The 20,202-nt window shown below is 40.5% G+C and overlaps 1 protein-coding gene across 1 annotated transcript in view; it reads right to left on the reverse strand.

The window, feature by feature from the left end:
* The window catches only part of ANO4 (anoctamin 4), a 190,167-nt gene that overhangs the window by 49,681 nt on the left and 120,284 nt on the right, over positions 1-20,202 (reverse strand). The window contains exons 10-14 of the mRNA XM_045826360.1: positions 14,208-14,263; positions 10,951-11,072; positions 6,174-6,308; positions 5,025-5,121; positions 538-598 (exon numbers count right to left, since the gene is read on the reverse strand). Coding sequence (XP_045682316.1) covers positions 538-598; positions 5,025-5,121; positions 6,174-6,308; positions 10,951-11,072; positions 14,208-14,263 — 471 coding nt within the window. The remainder of the gene's footprint in view (positions 1-537; positions 599-5,024; positions 5,122-6,173; positions 6,309-10,950; positions 11,073-14,207; positions 14,264-20,202) is intronic.

Raw genomic sequence — 20,202 nt, forward strand, 5'->3', positions numbered from 1 at the left:
GTTAAGTAATTCTTTAAGTGAAACTCCCATCACACCTTGTTATTATAGGGCTGTTGGCTTGAACTTGTATAGAAGAACTCGATTCAGCCTTTTAAGCAGCTCTTGTTTACAGGGGGTCATTTTGACCAGAACTGGAAGAATATCAGAGGGGGGTACTCATATGTTGGCCTGAGAAAAAGATCCCATTCACCATAGAAAGTCCTGTACATACTGAGATGGGTATTCAGATCTCACCATACCTTACAATGTACCATAAACTTTATGTTAGTCTCCAGCAGAAGGTCAATTTTACTCTAATAATGGAATGCTGATAAAATTGTAGAAGGTTTAAGAAAAGGGAAATTAGTAGAAATGTTTCTCTTCTACGGCATCACTTTTTAAATAAGCCAAATGAATTAGTTATCGGCTTGTGTCTAACAGCACAGGCACCTGAACTGACGTGAGCTTCTTGCTTTCCCATCGAAAGTCAGATTTCCAAAGGCACACATCACAGCGCACATGAGGTGAACTCAAGCTATGAGGGTGTTGAACACTTACCCCAGACTGCCATGAAAACAGCAAAGAACACAGTGGCTCCGTTGTCAAAAAGGTGGGTGACCTGGGAACATGATGAGTCCTAGTTAAATAAGTTCTTATATGCTAGATTACATCCACATTGTTTTTCATGTTCTATAAAAATAGATGTGATGACACAATACATTTTCCAGGGTTTCTTTGGAAGATATTCCTTTTGTATCATAATCAAGAAGTGAATTTCTCTAAATGTGAAGTAGTTTGGATATAGAAGAGAGATTTTTTTCCCTTTATGTGGATATCAGCTCGTTGTACATGTATCAGCGGCCCTGATAGTGCTACTAAGAATCTCCTTTTGTGCACTATAAAATGTATTATATGTTCACATATATATGGATATATTTAAAACCAGATAGGTATTATTGTTGCTGCTTTAAAAGTTTCTGATTTCCCGAGCCCTGTTTTTAATGCCTCATTTATTCACTTTGAAAACATCACCACTGTGTTGGCGTAGTTTTGAGCGAACATTTTCTGGGCTGCCCTCTGGGTTTCAGCATATTATAAAGAGGAGAGAGCAGACTATTAACATAATCTACTTCTACCTGCATTTAAATCCTTGGGTAATCACTATATTTACTTACTACATATAACACAAAGACAGCTAGCAACTACTCTGCTGTTAGGATAATATATTCTATCGCAAACTCTACAGCAGAAAGCAAAGATAATCTTGCTGCAATACTGCCAAGCTCATTTCTGCCTCCAGAGGAAATCACACCAATATTGTGCCAAATTGAAATGATGACGGATAGGTTCATAAAGCATAATTTGGGGGGGGATGCTTTATAGTTCGCTATAAAGTATACTTTACTGTCCCTCAGAGAATGTGCCAAGCATAAACAGATCTTTTCCTGCTATATCAGAGTGTGCAGTACTTCAAAATTTTCCAACAGTTTATGCTTTCTCTTTTTTATGAACATAGGAGAGAAGGCATCATTCAAACATCTAATGTGAGACGTAAGTCTGAAGCCGATTACTTCATATGCTGGGGGAGTGTTAAGTGGCACATCGGGCACTCAGCATCAAATCAAGCCCGACAGTCCCAGTGGCTTGTGGTTGGTGTGGGCTCTCCATTAGGGCATTCGTTGGGAGTTGGTAGGAGTTGTAGCCAGTGCCTCCAGTGGTCGCCATTACTGTGGATTACTCAGATCAGCTTTCCCCCCTTCTCCAGGATACAGATCTCTCTCATGCAGGTCACCAGGGAGCACATCACTCAAACCGTACCACTACGAGTCCCTCCCTGTGGCTGGTAAGCCAACATTTGGAGAGAGACATTTCTCTGCTGCAGTTAGCAATTTGAGAACACGTGAATCAGAAGGGTGGTGAGTTAACAGGGGCTTCCGGTTCCTACTTAGATGGTAAGGTAGCGTAAGTGGATGGCTCCCCCTGCCGAAATCAACCCTAGAGAAGCAAGATAATCAATTCTGGAAACTAAGAAAACGCAAAAACAAACACCCGGAGAAACTCCAGGGGAGATGATGGAAGGTTGCCTTGAACTGGTGTGTGTGTGTGTGTGTGTGTGTGTGAGAGAGAGAGAGACAGAGAGAGATAGAGACAGAGAGACAGAGAGAGAGACAGAGACAGAGAGAGAGACAGAGAGAGAGAGACAGAGAGAGGCGGGGTGCGGGGAGAGAGGGTAGGGTGTGGGGAGAGTTAAGTAGCAGTCCCTAAGTAGAGTGAGGGCACAGGTTCAAGAAATACCCAAGTTCTATTTCAGCCTCTCCCTCAAGGGTCACTGCACAACTATTTTTCCCGTCCTCAGAAACCTGCTGCAGTAGGCCAAACTGGTGTTCTTGGGGTAATACTGGGGTTGCTCAGAGCCTTGCCTGGCTGAGCAGATGATGACAGTAGCTGCTGCCTGGACAGCGGCCCTCAGGTCTTCACTTCTCAGGGCGTTCCCTCTCAAACCCCAGGCTGGCAGATTAAACCCAAGAGAGACACCTCCTCCAGTGCTCCTCTCTTCTAGATGGGCTTAAAAATGCCACTCCTACCAGAAACGTCCTCTGGAACAGTGACAACACACAGTGATGCCTGGGACACATTGGCCTCTCTTCTCTGTAGAGTCACCGGGATGGATGACCTAGAACCTAGCCTCTGACCTTTACCCAAAGCGCTTGTTACTTCCACAGGACAAGTATCCACAGGCCAAAATTATGGAACATCTGGGGAAGACAGCTATGTCCCCCAAATCTGAAACTCAGCGACATAGACTTTCTGAAACAGAAGGAAGGTATAAGCCTGGGGCTACGGCAGTCAGCAGCTACCTTCCCTATCATGCGAAGAAGCTGTCTGCAGAATGATCACATAGACAGGTGGCAAGAGAGCGACACCTGGTGGCATGGAGGACCAGTTCTAGCCCATGAAGCCCTTGTGCTCAGACAGTGTGAACTACTCCAGTGTCTTTTCCAGGAAAGTGAGCCAGTTAAGTTCCTTTATGCTTAGGTCAGTTAAAGTTGGGTGTCTGACCCTTGCAAATCCAAGGGTCAGGGAGAACACTTTCCTGATCAGCAGAGCAGCCACTGATTAAATAGGATCCGGACCCTGATTTGATTCCAATGTCTTCAGTTCCAGGAAATCAGTCTGGCATTTCTGATAAGTTCTTCTAAATGGAAGTCTGTGTAGCTTCAATTCTGTCATTCTGAGGCTTTTTAGACTTCGTTTTACTAAGTTCCTAGGCATGACCAAACTTAAAATCCTAATCTAACTTAATCTAAAGTGTCTTCTGACTCAGTGTGGCACAAGGACACGTTTGGTAGTCAGATAAACCAAGGCACAGCTGCCTACTGCTATGCGGTCATGGGTGAGTAATTTGTTTGCCTCTCTGCATCTCTGAGCAAAATGGGAATAACAACATCAAGGCTTAAAATTGCTATGAGAATTAGAAAGAATAAATGTAGGTTGCCTAGCTGTATTTATAGCTATAGCCTAGCTATTATCATATAATTATTGTTTTAGATGTTATATCCAGTAGGGTAGCTGCCCAAAGAAGCCCCTATAAAATCTGATGATCCTTTTAAGGAATTATCCTCGATCTCCTAAAGATTGAGAGAACTTCACTCAAGGCATGTTTTTCCATGTGAAAACCAAAGAAACAAATACCCCCATAACCACCACCACCACCAACTGGGTCTTTGAGATTCCTCAGAAGTAGAATTTTTGCACCTGAATCATCCAGGCTTAACCCACGATCTACAAACAGAAATTAAAGTGTTGATTAAACTCTTCTGATCCTTATTAAAATCTGTTTTCCCCTAGCTCATTCTGTTTGTCCTCATCTACTCAGGTCTATTTGGATGTTCTTCAAAGGTAGGGAGAGTCTTTTGTGCTTTTTTGGTTCCTTGCTGCATATAACAAGATCCCAAATCTTTTTAAAATCACAGCTGGCTGCTGGGGTTTGGGCTCTGCACAGACTGGCCACCTGCAGTGTTAAAGACATCGCAGATGGGTGGGCTCCTGGGCTGCCTGTCAAATGTTCTCTCATTTATAAGGGACAAAACTCTGCCATGCCAGCAGCATAATCAGATAGCTCCATGCTGCAGTGATCACAGAGGTTCAGGAAATCTGCCAGCCCCTTTCAGATCTGGGACCTGGAAAGGTTAACAGGCAGTAGGTCTTGGAAAAGGCTTCATCAGCCCATACTTCAGCCATTGCTATACATTAGTGACAATGCCCCTAAGTAAAACACCATAGGAATTTGATTCATATGTCTAAAATTTTAAGAAAGAAAGGCAGAGCATGAGAAAGGGAGGTGTAATAACCCATCATAGACATAATGGTGCTCTATGTTTCTTTGTTTCAAAACACCTTCATGGGTACTATCTTCGGTCCTCAGGACATGTCATGGGGCAGAGAGGGCAGGTGTGCGTTTCGGAGATAAGAAAGCTCAGCCTCAAAGAGGCTGTACCTGGGCAGGGTCAAGGAGGTAAAAGTAGCTGAATGAGCCTTGAATCTAAGTCTTTTTGCCAATAATGGTGATGACGGGGGAGGAAAATGATGGCGGCTCTCACCTACTGATACCTTACCATTTGCCGGGCACCTTGCTCAGTATACATCTTATAACAATTATTTGAAACAAGCACCATGTTCTGCATTTTACAAGTGAGAAAACTGAATGAAGCTCAGGGAGGTTAAATAACTTGTTCCTTAACTGACAAGTGGGGAAGAGCTGAGTGAAGATCTGAACCTTTCTCTGACCTCTAACACCTATGATTTTTACACTCTGCATGCTGCAGCTTCTTGTGATGAAAATTAGAGCGAATATATTTCATATACATACATGGTAAAAAAAGATACTTGAAATAGAATATTGAGTGATGGAGGTGAGTCTGTCCTATAACATGAACTTGAGAATCAAAGACCGGAAACGACACAGAGAGTCTGGTTAGCCTCTGTTCCTCAGGAAGGTGTATGTAAAAGTCAATCAACCTTTAACGCTGCATATTTGAACTTACCTTGGCATAAACGCAGCTGTCTGACAGCCTCATGAATGGACAGTATTTATCGCACACAGGACACATGATGATATCTGTAGCTTGGCAGACTTCTTTACTGGAAAAGAGAACAGGAATGGACATTTTTGACGACATAAGAGCACTTTCCCCTGCCCCACCAATGACGTGAAAATATTCAACCAGTTAATAAGATCCAGAAGATTACATTTTTGTCCTCCAAAGCATCTTAGCCTTATCTGTTATTAACATAAACAAGTTCCTGCACAAATTTAATAATTCAATAAACCTACTTATGTATGGAGCTGTTTTCTTGGCTTTACATATTAATAAATAAATACATAAAGCAAAACATTATTGTCATACCCCAAATGATACAAAAGTCATTCACAACATTGCACAGGTTTGAAGCAATGCCACACTGAATTATGGGAACAATGAGATACCTAAAAGTGCCTGCCTCGATTTCTATTTGTATAAGTTACAACTAATGATGGAGGAATACATAAAAATATTAGGAATTAGTTCTGGGAGAAAGTTACACCTCATTAACAATTTCACCAGAAAGTAAAATATGTTTGTAGGCAGGATGATCAATCATTTTTATTTTTGCAATCACTTCTAAAAGGTGCATTTATTATTTAAGAGCACTGTCCAGCCTTGCAATAAGAGCTCTGTGAACACCTTAAACTCTGTTTTGGTGAGAGAGCCAAGATAACAATCATCAACACTGACTCTTTTGGAAGGCCCCAGCACGTGGGTGGGATGTCTTTCTGGTTTACATTTATGTGACCTTGTAAAAGCACAGAATTCTTATGAAATGATTGTTAACCCATGATTAGCAGAAAGAAAAAAGTGAAAAAGTCAGAAAGACCAAATTGTACGGCGAATGAAAGTGATTTGTTCTGCGGACATATCATGGTTCAAAGGTCCAGAAATGCAAATTTTGCTCTCTTGGTAGCTGAAGACCATGGCAGCCAGGGCAATGGATGGAGAGACTTAGTAATTTGAACCTTTTACATTTTTCCAGAAGAGGCTGAGAGGGAAGTTCCAGGGAAAAGCTAAGTGGACCCATGGTCTGTGAATACCCCCAAAGCACACACAGCCATCATTAAATAAAAGCAAAGGCAAGCTCACCCACGCTCCCCGTACCTGACTTGGCAGTGATCCAGAGTAATGACTCCATACAAAAAGACAAACAGTCCAATGAAGGCCGCTGGGAAGAGCATGCCGGTGTACCAGCCCAACCAGGCAAAATACAACCCAATCTTCTCTCCAAAGTACCGCCTGTGTGAGACACAACAGCCTTACAAGTGACAGTGAAGAGTGGAAAGGTAGGTATTGTAACACTTTTCTCAGTCTTTGACTTTGCAGCGGCTTTGCAGCCATAGGTGTGGAGACAAAGTAAGCCAAGAGAATGGACCATGGGACTGAATCTAGGCTCTGTGTCAGGAATGGGATGAACCCTTTTATAAAACAACATATCCAAGCTTGCTCTGAGAAAATGGAATAAACCCAAACCCATTCAGAAAGATGTAACACTGTTATGAATATAAAACCAGAATTTGAAGACCTGGTGCCAACATCTCATTTTTGCCATATCTGAGTGTGTGTTTGTTTGTAATGTATGTATTATCATTATGCATTTCTTTAAAAAATAAGAAACCAAGTTATTGTGAAAAATGTTAAATATCCCTCTTAGAAGGTGAAGGGGTTGTTCTGAGAACAGGCATGAATGACCCATGGACGTGGACCACAGTGCGGGGAAGGACTATGGGGCTGGGGGGCTGGGTGGAGAAGGGCAAAGGGGGGCAACTGGGGCAACTGTGATAGCATAAACAATAAAATATTTAAAAAAATAAGTATCTCTCTCAGTAATTTGTTGCTTTACCAGATGTTTACAGTGCTAGAATCACAAGATACTGGGAAGAAAACAAACTCTAATTACTAAGATTCAACATGGATATGAGGTATGTCTGGAAGAAGTCCATCCATTGTTAATATAACAAGAATGGTTTGCACAACATCGATGTAACCTGGCAGCCAAGGAGAGTGGACTGGAATGCGCATGCATGAACAATGACGACTTCACTGTACTAGTCAGTGGGGGCGGTAGACCCCAGTTGAGTAAGCATGGGTACTGTGTGGCTGTCACATTCAAAATGACTGAGTAAATAGAACAATGAATCGTGATCAAATTTTGCATTAAGCTTGAACATTCCTCCATGGAAACTATTTGGATGATTGAGAAGGACACAGCTATGGGCAACCGGTGATTGGCAGCTTCATTATGACAGTGTGCCCGCTTATGCATTACATCTTTTGCAGAGTTTTTTGGCAAAATGTCAAATTACCCAGGTGACTCAGCCCCCCTCAAGTCCAGATTTGGTGTCCTGTGACTTCTGGTTTTTCCTAAAACTAAAATCACCTTTGAGAGGGAGGAGATTTCAGATTGTCAATGAGATTTAGTAAAATACAATGGAGCAGGTTACGGAGATTGGGAGAACTGTGTGAGGTCTCAAAGTGCCTAGTTTGAAGGGGGCTGAGGCATCATTGTTCTATGTACAATGTTTCATGTATCTTGTATCTTCTTTAATAAATATCTCTTTCATATTACATTGCTGGATACCTTTTAGACAGACCTCCTAGATACTTAGAACAACTTTCCCTTTTAAGGAATGACTTATAACAGGCTTCAATACCTACCTCTCTAAACTTTTTTCTGAGGCTAACCAGGCTGCCTAGTGCCCTGTGGTCTGTGAAGTTTGAAAGTGTCTAGGATATTCCTTGGTTTTTCCTTTCTTTCTTAAACATCAATAATATAATCAACTTGCGTTGATACAAGAATACAAACCAAATTGTGCTTTCTGTGCCTTTCAACTGCTACACTTCATGAGTTAGAAGGTAATTATTTCTTAGCCCAATGTAAGAATATTCTAATTAGCTTCTTTATTCTCATTCTGAACACGTGTTGTTGACCATCTGTTTCTACACACCGACTACTTCTTTCCTTTCAGGATGTCCAATGGCTCCTAAGAACATGGAGTTATTTATTTATCCCTCATCCATGGTGTCTCTATAGAAACTTTTCACTCCAAGAAGACTTTTCATGCCTTTTTCAACATGCCTTTATATACCCATATATCTATTTATTCACTCAACAGATTAAAAAAATATCTACTATGTACCAAATACTGTGCTAGGTGCTGAGAATACATTGGTGAGAAAAGTAAGCTTGGTCCTTGCTCCTAGGAAGCTTGCTAGGTAACAGAGGAGACTCACAGAGATCAGTTAAAGAGGTAAGTTCATCATGATAATACAAAACAGAGAAAAGAGCTAAAAAGGAGAGAAATACAATTCAGTCAGCCTATATAATGAGGCCATTTGGCCACCCAGGTCAAGGAAGCCTTCTTTGAGAAGGAAACTATTGCGCTAATGCAAGAAAGTTAGCTAGGTGGGGCTGGTGCCAAGACAGAGTTTCCAGCAGAAGAAACGGTTTGGACAAAGATCCTGTGGTAGGAGGGACCAAGTGCAATAAGGGTGGTGTGACTGCAGCATCGAGAACAATAGGTGGGCGTGAAGTAGGTTGGCGCTGGGCCTCCATGGATCTTGCGGAACATGCTAAGTGCACTGATCTTTGTCCTGAGAGAAATGGAAACTCATGAGAGAGTTTTAACAATCCAGGGACAGGATCAGATTCGCCTTCCCAAACAATCACTCTGCCTGCAGGGAAGAGTATGGGCTGGGCTGGGCCCGAGTGGGAAAAGGGAGGCCAAGCAGGGGACAACAGTGTTAGTCTCGGTGACAGGGGGAGGAAGCAGTATAGTGGAGGAGATGGTGGGTGTGGCCAGATTGGAGAGAGATGGAGGGAGCAAAATCTTTAGGACAAGCACTATTTTAGAGACCCAATTCCCTAGATGCCCCACTATTTCTCTCTACTCAAACCTTGCCTGCACTTTTCCTCTCCTTCCCTGTGGCCAACACCAGCCCCACTGCCCTTCCGGGACTCAGCCCTGCAGAGCCTTCCACAGAGCTGCTGGCCCCCGCCCATCCTTCCCACGTTTCTGAGTTGCCATAAAACTCACCACCTCCATCAGGCATTTTACCTAATTGTGCATGGTCTTGTATTATTTTATACTTGTCTCAAGCATGCAGGGTCTGTTTCCCTGAGGAAATCAAGAGGTTCTCAAAGCCAGAGACTGTAGCTTCAGTGTGTCTTTGCCAATAGTACTTAGCATCATACTAGAAACACAATGGGCAGTTAATTAATACTCACTGACAAACTGCAAAGTCTTAATCAAAACACTGTCATGAATAAGATGTTTTGCCTGCAGCAACTTCCTGTAATATTTAATCAATATAATACTATAATATGAAACTGAGGCTGGGAAGAGAATTTGCTTTTATTTCGCTCCCCCCACTGTTTTATCATGTATTGGAACTAGTCAAAGGAAAATAATTTCCTCTCAGAAAATATTTTCCACTCACACAAATCACCTGGATCATTTATTTTACCAATACAAAGGAGGGAACACAATTCATCAATGCCCTTGAGTCAACAGGAGTAAACACTTGGAAACAAGGACTCTGGCAGGAAGAATGACTACCCAGGGAGATGAAACATAAAGTGAGTTGTCTCATTTCATTTTCTTCTGGGCTCATGTTTTGAGAGCCTCTGTAAAAGTGAAACAAACCCAGCTAGTCTAGGAAATGAGACATGACTTTCTCTTTAATAAGAAATCTGTGAGGTGTGGATTGTTGCTATGAGTCCTAATAACCAGTCTCTAAATAAATAATGAGATGTCAGGGTAGAACCCTGCCATGGCAGAAAGTTGGGCATACACAGACCCTAAAAAATACATTTTCCCTTCCCAATTGTCATCAGCTACTGCTGGGATTATATCCTAGGAACCCTGAAACACCAATCCAAAAGAACCTATGCACCCCAATGTTCATAGCAGCACAATTTATAGTAGCCAAGTGCTGGAAGCAACCTAAGTGCCCATTAGTAAATGAATGGATAAAAAACTATGGTACATTTACACAATGGAATTCTATGCATTAGAAAGAAGGAGCTCCTGCCATTTGCCACAGCACGGATGGAACTGGAGAGCATTATGCTAAGTGAAATAAGCTAGGCGATGAGGGACAAATACCATATGATCTCACCTTTAAGTGGAACCCAATCAACAAAACAAACAAGCAAGCAAAATATAACCAGAGACATTGAAATTAAGAAAATTTTGACAGTAACCAGAGGAAAGGTGGGAGAAGATAATGGGGGAAGGTTTTCCAGGAACAACTATAAAGGACACATGGACAAAACCAAAGTGGGGGTGGAAGCAGGGGAGGAAGGTGGGGGTGTCTGGGGTGGGGGGGAAGTGATGGGGGCTAAATGCAGACAACTGTACTTGAACAACAATAAAGTAATTTTTAAAAAGTCTTAAAAGCTGATAGACTCTCTTACCTGCAGTATTAAAACAATTTTTAAAGGTTTTTGGTTTCAAATGAAAATTAAAATACACCTGAAATGTATTAGAATGACAGCTCCTCATATGTCTTACTAACATCATAGTAACTAATATTCCATTTGTCACTAATATGTGTAAGCAGTGTCACCTCTCTACAATGGTCACTGATGATCTGTTGATAAGTCACATAGGTGACCTGCTCCGTATGGAGTTTCATGGAGATCTGGCTAATCTCACAGGCCCCTTCCTAAGGCCTTTTTGGAGGAAACAGCATCCTCATCAGAGGGAGTTCCGGTTTCCCACCATGGCCCATGTGCTCTGAGAGCTGCCCTCTTGGGAGGAGGCCAGATTCCAGTAAGAACCGTGCACCTCCGACCGTTTTCTCTTGTCCCAGCAGACAGTCTGCCCTAATCCCTCTGTGCAAGCTTTTTTATATGCGCCGCTGGTTAAAAACTCACCTTACGAGATCCAAAGGCTGGTATTTATACCACACGCCCCAGGAGGCCCAGCACTCATAGAGCAGGTGTCGGTGGTTTTCGGCTCCATGGGTTCTAATGGAGTTTTTGCTTCTGTAACTTCCCTGGGATAAAAACACCATGGCCAGTGAAGCAATACCCACACAAGCCACAAGGAAAGTGAATAGTTATACAAGTCTCCTATGGCAGGAGTAGCAATAGAAGTGATATGAGACAAAAATGAATCTATACTATGGAAAAGAAAGATGTTTGATTAGTTACTCTGGTCATTATCTCATTGATGATCCTGTGCAGGAAGAAGCACGTGGCTGCTAGAATCAGGCAGGTTCCTGCTGAGTTCAGAGTGGGTTCTGCTGCTTCTTGGCTGAGAGACCATCAACTCTCTGAGCCTTGGACTCCTAGTTCATAATGGAACTGATAATGTCTGTCTGTCTCATTGGGTTTCTTCTGAGGTTTAAGTGAATAACATGTCTTGCTAGGAGGCCATGCCCCACACGGAGCAGTTCTCTTTCTCACATGTGTCAAGAGCACTTGGTAAACCACCATAGCGGTGACCTTGCCACAAGGCCTTATCTATGAGAAAACACTGGAATGTAAAAGCTGGCAGTCCCCTCAAAATTAGAAAAATTCACAACTATTTGACCTCCTCACTGAGAAAAGAAGGAGACTAAGGCCAGAGGGGTGGTGTTAATTTTGAGTCCAGCAAATGGCAACGCTGGTTTCACAAACAGAAAACAAACTTCCTAGAGGTGAAGTAATCACTGGGAAGTCCTTTCAACCTGAGAAGCCCCTTTTAGTGGAAAGTAAACAGGGCCGAGAGACCAGAAACTCGGGGTCAAGTCTCAGCCGAACCATCAACTCCCCATGTGACAAGAGGTGGGCTAACCCTTCTCAAAACCTCTCAATTCCTTTACATTTCAAACGTGAAACAAGGACACCAATGTCTGCCCTCCCTGCCCTGAACATTGTTGTGAGGTTAAATAACACAATCAAGTTAACTTGAGAGTAAAAGAGTAAAAAGAACAATTATGTGATTTCAGTGACTATTATTAATTTGGATGTTCTCTTATAAAATACAGGGCTTTATCAAGATCTGAAAACCACAGAGAAACCCTTGTGTTACTCTGTAAGGTTTCATAAGTGATCTCCTCCGACACCCTCATGCCTGCCACCCACTCACCCACACAGGAGCATCTGCCCACCTAGCACTGCCCTCCCCCTGGAGAAGGACTGGACAGTGGGAGGGCGCAGTACTCACTGACACTTTTTTTTTTGTAGTTATTAGTTGGCAATGCCAACTAATAACTACAAGAAGCCACGTGACCTTTTGGTGGGAAATTTGTCTTCCGAGTTGAGAAACACCTGTGTATGGGTCTGGCAGGCAGAAGGGAAAGGGGAACTGGATGAAACAAGGTGGAAAGATCTGCCAGAGAACATATACGGAGGGGAACCCCCCAAACCCAGAATTCACTCATAAAAATGTATGTGTTTATTCGTACATGTTTAAACTTCAGTCACCTTCAAAGTACTCTCCATCTGATGCAAGGCACCTATCAAGAGGTTTTTCCCACTGCTCGAAGCAGCTTTTGAACTTGCTGATTTTGATGCCTTTTAGTGCTTCTGTCGTTTTTTGTTTCACTTCTTCCACATCAGCAAAATGTTTCCCTTTGGAAACTTTTTTAATCCAGGGAAACAAAAACAAAGTCACCTGAGGTGATCCTGGGTGAATAGGGAGGGTGGGGCACAAGGCTTATGCTGCTTTTGGTGAAAAACTGCTGAACACTCACTCAACGTGCTTGTAAATCACCCATCATGAAATGGGGAAATACACTGGAAGTCTTAAAAAAAAATTTCACTGAAGCCAAATGCAGTCTCTCACAACGCCAGCTGGTACACTGATACAGATGGGTTCCTGGAACACTCGTTTAGCAGGGGAGGCCTGTACTAGAAGGGCCCGCCCTCTGGGAGATAATTCCGTTTTTTCATGTCCCTCCTTGCATGTGTGACCCATAGACACAGACAACAGTATGGTGATGGCCAGAGGGAAGGAGGCGAAGGTGGATAAAGGGGAGGGATGGGGACACCTATAATAGTGTCAACAATAAAAATAAAATTAAAAAATAACCAAAAACAAATATACATTTAAAATAAATACAGAAAGCCATGGGGGGGGACCCTTTGTATCAAAACGTTTGCTTCTGTGATACTAAAAGGATCATTCCAAAATTGTTTCATGGCAGACTGTAAATAGGGCCTCAGATCAAAGCTACTAGTTTTGTTAATGAATAAGGTTTTAAAAATTCTAAATCACCTCTCACATCCTCATGGAGTTTGCAATCAAGGGAAGAAACATTGTTCGCCAAAGGAAAAGAGTGGCCATTTGGTGACGGTTGGAATTCTCCTCTAAAGTTTATCAGCAAACTGTTCACATTACTTCTAGTAAAAGATGGTTGCAAAAATCACTAAGAGTAGCTTTCCCCTGGCTAGTTTGTTCTAGAGTACATGCACCATGATGTTCATCCTTGTGTTCTCTTTCATACGGTGACCAGTATAGGTTAGGGGTAAAATACTATGAAAAAGACAATAACCTTGCCAATAATGAAAAATCCATGTGTAAAGAGAATTCTGGGTGAAATAACCCAAGATCTATTGGGGAATTGGAATTGAGAGTAATTACAGTTACATTTACAAAAGCCCTAAAATAGGACAAAGAGCATGTAGTAAATAAGAAAATAAAGAAGGAAAAAGATAAATGCATTTGAAAAATAGGAATGTATGTATCTTAAAAGAGAAATGATAAGTACAATACTATTCATTTCCCTTTGTCACCCTTTGGTTACCAGAGACTTTGCAAAATGGCTTCCTCCCACTCTTCAAAGAATAACTATACATTCTTTTGTTGCAGAGACTATATACTTCAGGAACATTTCCCCCCTGGGTCCACTGCCTCATGCAAATTTTCAATGCCTCATTAATTTTATGACTTGGAGTCCCTCAGCTATTCCTCTGAATGCACGCTGAGTGACTCCTGGTTTAAGAATTCTTGCAATTACATAAAAAGACACACAGATATAAGCCACCCTGTGCTGGGTCACATGGCAAGTAGGCCTAATCATCTACTGTACACATTAAATTCATTCTGAACAAATGTCATATCAACAAACTCAGCTAATGACGATCCCCCAAAGCTGATTTGAGAACAAGAAATTGACACGGAAGGAGAAAAGGCAGGACAATACCTCATGCAGGGGGAAGGCAGCTTCATAGGAGCCATTGGTAAGCAAACGATTCAGACCTGAAACAGCAGAGAAGTCCAGTTCGAATTAATACAGAGTTTCAGCCCTTACAATGTTCAACACTAGTATAAAGGTGGTACTTTTTGGAGAAAACCATCTAGGTTTTCAAAAGCAATGGAAAGCCACTCTTGGGAACACCAGCAGTTTAGAAAGAGAGTTGCTATCTATTAGGAAACTGGAATCAAGAGTGGGGAATTTTCAAACAGACAACAAGAAAGCACACCTGGTACAGTGCTTGGCTTGGAGACCTGGAACATGCTGAGAGAAGTGGACACGTCTATCACATCAAAATAAACCCCCCAGAAGCTATTCCACCAGGAGCCCCTTCTATTTTTATCCAGAAGCTTCAAAGATGGACAAATTTAATTCCTCTACATTGGACAAGTGGTGTGACTTTGGAAAAGTCCCCTTGTCCTCAGGCCTCAATCTTCTCATCTATGATATGGGGGAGGGGTGCTGAACTGGATATATATTTTTGAAACAGCTTTACTGAGGTAACTGGCATATAATAAACAGCATATGTTTAAAACATGCAATTTGAGAAGTTTTGACTTGTATACATCCCGGAAACCATCAGCACAATCAAGAGAGGAAACCTATCCATCACCCCCAAAGTTGTGTTGTGCCACTCTGTAATCTCCCACTCCTCTCTGTGCCCCCTCCAAGGCAAACACTCATCTGCTTTCTGTCACTATCAGTTAGCTCGCATTACTAGAGTTTTACATAGATAGAATCACAGCACTTCTTTAACTCAGCATAATTATTTTGAGGTTCATTTCTTTTTATTGCTGAGTACTATTACATCATATGGATGTATAATTATTTGTTTATCTAGTCCCCTCATGAGAGACATTTGGGTGGTTCCCAATCTTGAGCTATTACCAAAAAATGCCGCTATGAGCATCTGTGTATAAGTCTTTGTATGGATATCTGCTTTCGTGTCTTCTGGGTAAATAGAAGTAGAACAGCTAGATGACATGATGGATGTACATTTAACTTTTTGAGAAAATGCCAAACTGCTTTCTGATGTGTTTGTACAACTTTACACTTCCATCAGCAGCACACGAGAATTCAAGTTCCTCCACATCCTTGCCAATACTTGGTATGGTCAGTCTTTACTTTCAGCCATTCTAGTAGGCGTGCAGTAGTAGTTCGTGGTTTCAGTTTGCATTTCCCTCATGAATAATGATGTTAAAATCTTCTCATGCACCAGTTTACCATCAGTATATCTTCTCTTGTGAAATGTCTGTCTAAATCTTATGCCCATTAAACTGCTATTATTGTTAGGAGTTAGGAGTGTTCTTTATATGTAACTATCTATGAGAGAAGCCTAGTAGCGTCTCTTTTCATTTTCTTAAAAATATATTTCAAAAAGCAGAAGTTTTAATTTTGTGAAGTCCAATTTAGCCATTTCTTTCCTTTTATGAATATGCCTTTCATTTTATATTTAAGAACCATAGCTCAAGGTCACAAAATTTCCTCCTAGAATTTTTATAGTTTTAGGTTTTCATTTAGATCTATGATCCATTTGAGTTAATTTTTGTATATGGGCTCAGGTTCATTACATGGGTATAAATTATTCTAGCACCATTTGTTGAAAAGACAATCTTTTATCCACTGAATTTCCTTTGAGCCTTTGTCAAAAATCAATTGTCCATATGTGTGTGGTTTCATTTCTTGATTATCTATTCTGTTCCACTTACCTGTCTTCACACCAACATAATATACTCTTTATCACTGTAAATTTGTAATAATGCTTGAAATCATGTAGCTAATACCTTTAACTTGCCATTTGTGTTCTTTTTCAAAGTTATTTTGGCTCTCCTAGATTTCTTCACTCCCTTCATAATTTTTAAATGTTTGCAAATTCCCCACTCCCCCAACACACACTCTGTGAGTTTGATTGAGATTGCGATGAATCCATAGATTGAATTAGGGATAATTGGTATGTTAACAATATTAAGTTTTCTGATCCATGAACAGGATATATATCTGAATTTATTTAGATTTACAATTACTCAGTGTAAATTGTAGTTTTCAATGGACACATCTTTCATATCTCTTGTCAGTTGAGTATTTCATGTTTTTGATGCTATTGTAAATGGTATTATCTTTAAAATTTCAGTTCCTTGCTGTTTGTTGTTGATTTGTAGACATAATATTGAGTTTTATATATCAATCTTGTTTCTTGCAACAAGGCTAAACTCATTAATTCTACTAGCCTTTCAGTGGATTCCACTGGAGTTTCTATATAGATGGTCAAATCATCTGAGAATAAAAGCAGTTGTACTTCTTTTCCAATTTAGATGTCTCATTCCTTTTCTTGTCTTACTGCACAGGCTAGTAGAATGATGAATACAAGAGCAGACATACTTGAACTGTTCCTTATCTAAAGGGGAGAGCATTCAGTCTTTACTGTGAAACATAATATTAACTATAAGCATTTTACAGATGCACTTTATAAGGTTGAGGGAGTTCCTTTCCATTTGTAGTTTGTAGGATTTTGTCAAATGTCTTTTCTGTTCTATAGAGATTATCAAATGGTTTTCCTTTTTTTTTTTTAACTTTGCTAACATGGTAAATCATATCAATTGACTTTCAAATACTAAATCAACCTCTCAGTCCTGGATAAACCCTAGCTGGCCATGATGTACTTTTCATATACTATTGGGTTTTATTTGTTTATAACATTGTTTATAATGTTTGCATCCATATTCACAGAGGCTATAAATTTGTAATTTTTTAAATTATTGTCTTTGCCTGGTTTTGGTACCTGAGTAATACTACCCTCATGGAATAAGACAGGAAGTAGTTTCTACTCCTCAATTTGTGAAAGACTCTTGTAGAACTGGTATGACTTCTTTCTTGAATGCCTGATAGAGCTCACCAGCGAAATAATCCAGACCTGGAGTTTTCTTTGTGAGAAGTTTTTAAAATATAATTTCTAATTATATGTATGGAGAGACAGAGAGAGCTAGTCAAGTTATTTAACTCTTTTCTTGTGTTTTTCCTTTTTTGATTATTTCAGGTGGAACAGAAAATCTTGTGTTTTTTACTCCATCTTGGCCAGCAGTGGAAGTTTAATGTGTTGACCTTTAAAGGTTTTTTTTTTTCAAATAGAGATTTATGATACTCCCTGAAATGTACCTCAGAGAGGATAATTGTATGTCTCTCAAGTGGTTTATAAAGAAATGCTCTCTACTATTATATCATTATTAGAGTCCAGAGTCTGAGCCCAACTGGAAAGAGAAACATGCACTGATCTACTTTGTATTGATGGAGCATCAATGTTTAGGTCCATTTAATCACATTAACACAGGATTGTGATTTGTGATGCTTGGCATTAACACTAAGTGTCCAAGAAAAGCATTTGGAATAACAATATCCACAGGGCTTTGTATTTTGTCTAGCACACGGGAGACCCTCCATAAATACCTGTGAAATGAATGGATAAATGATGGCATAGAAAGCTTTGAGTTCCTGGAGTTTCTATTGAGAATTCCCCATATCTCATCAATGATTTTCAAACATCCCAGATATTTTATATATATATAAATATGTGTGTGTGTGTGTGTGTGTGTGTGTGTATGATTCATATGGACCTAAGAAGAGACCCTGATGATGACCTTTATAAGTTTATCATAATGTATCCAAGTCCTGCAAAGTAAGAAAGTAGTTAATATTTGAGGTCTATCAGTTTACTAACCTCCCCTCTGAGCACCAGTTTTGAAAACACAAATCAACTTCAAGACTTGTTTTATGTGTTTATATAAATCTCTGTTGCTCTATCAAGTGCTGTATTTTGAAAATCAATTTCAACAGGCTTGATTTGCACAGTTGTAATAAATTTAGAGTGAAGCTGAAAAACTTACATAGTGGTAGTTTATACTCCACTGAAATTCTCTTATGAATCATTTTTATAAATCAGTATTTTTTGTTACCTAATCAATACTGGTTTATACAAGTTGCCACCTTCAGTAAGAGGTTCAGGCAGAAAATAACATTGGACAGATATTAGTTCTATCAACAAATTAATTTTTTTCTACTAGATTTTCTCTTCTATTTATGAAACCAAAGATGACAATGAAACATCAGATTAACAGCATTTGTATGTAGTTTTACTTCATATTTTGTTAGCATAATTCCTGATCCTGGGTTAACAGTTCATTCTGTAATTGGTTATTGCTAATTTTCCAGTTCATCATTACTTATTTTCAAAAGACTGGGGGTGCTTACATAGAATCCTCCGTTTTTCATCCAATGAGAGAGAACTATTAAGAAAAAATCATTTCTTACTAGAGATGAGATTACACATCTTGTGTTCCTTCAGCACATTTAAAATTCACTGTCTCTGCCCTTCTTTCATCTCCATGTTGACTAGTTGTAAAAATAGCTCGAATTTTGAGGTGGAAAATTAAGCACAATAATTGCTATGTGGCCTTATTATACACAGTTTTTGACTGTAGAAGGATGCTATGGTTAGGCAGACATTGATCACGTTAAAACATTTTCAGTTCAGTTCAACAGCACTTCTGCCATAAGCCAGAGACTGTGCTAGGCAATGATGAAACAAAGACAAATAAGGCAACTTATATACAATGAAGGAGCTTATTATTTAGACTAGCAATTTTCTGCTGAAGATTCTCCACACACTAGTATGTCACAGTGAGTTATAAGGTGTGTTGCATGTTATAATACCAATATTAGAAAAGGCAATATTTTTTTAAAAATGATTTGCATTTTACGAGATAATCCTGAAGAACACTGCCATAATCATTTCTCTCCCACTCACTCGTTTTCTAGTATGCTCATGAAACAATGGTAACAGAAAAAAAAGTATGTTAATAAAAATGAAGTGTAGCATATCCTGAGTTTGTTTTAAAAATCACATGGACAAATAGGGGATAAACACGAAAAAGTATTAATGTAACATTTAAAGTATTTAACACACCACAATGTTAATATTTGTCCATGTTAGGTGGTAGAATTTTCATAATGTCATTGAAAATAAACAATTAAAGACAATAAGAGGACAGTTGTGAGTGATTAGTTAGGAAACAAACACACAAAAAACAATTGCCATATGAATTCAGAGGAGGGACTCGTCCCTGAAGCTAGAAGGGGCATGGAGGACCTGTGCCGAGGGCGTGTCTGAAGGACGGGTGACTGCCACAGAGAGCACCGGATGGGCGGCCCCACCGCACTGCTGAAGTTAAGACAGACCTAAAGCAGGTCCGTTTCACCATTCCCACCTACACTGACTCTCACGGAAAATACCATTCCAGGTATACCCAGCTCTGGACTAAGTAACTGTCTGCTTCTGCCTGTCGCATTTCAACTTATACCGCTTGGGATCAAAGTAGTCTCGGTAGCTTCACCGTACTCGTGACTCACATGGAGCTGCATTCAACTAAACCTCTCAAGCCTGTTCCTCTTCTGATGTTGAGCAACATTTCTCCCACAGGGCCAGGGATGTGTAAGACTCTCTATTTACAAACTACCAAATGTCTTGTTGGATTTGGCTGAGATTCCCAGATCCCTGAGATCAGTGAGGCTCTTGACTCCAATGATGAACATATTTAATGCCTCCTTGCAGTCTCCACGCCACCTGAAAGCTTGCTGAGCAGGCTGTTTAGGCTAAGTGCCAGTTATCAGCGTATTGTCCCTTCGCTCCAAATGTACTTAATTGCCTGCTTTGCAATAATGGAGCTGGACCTTGTAAATGATTTCTCCTCTGCCAGATGGTACAATGTGAAGCGATGTTAGCAGAAGGCACTGGGTGGGGGGGACACTGGTGGAGGAAGGAGATGGTCTTCCTGGTACCAGTATGCTCTCCTCAGCAGGCTTCTGCAATACATGGCTTCTAGGGTACCCAGTGCCTGCAGTGCATGGGCCCAGTGGCACATGGCACCTCCTCAAAGGCAGGAGTCCCTTGAAC

This window comes from Phyllostomus hastatus, unplaced genomic scaffold (genome assembly GCF_019186645.2).
Source record: "Phyllostomus hastatus isolate PE091 unplaced genomic scaffold, TTU_PhHast_1.1 phas_scaffold_755, whole genome shotgun sequence".
NCBI lineage: Eukaryota > Metazoa > Chordata > Mammalia > Chiroptera > Phyllostomidae > Phyllostomus > Phyllostomus hastatus.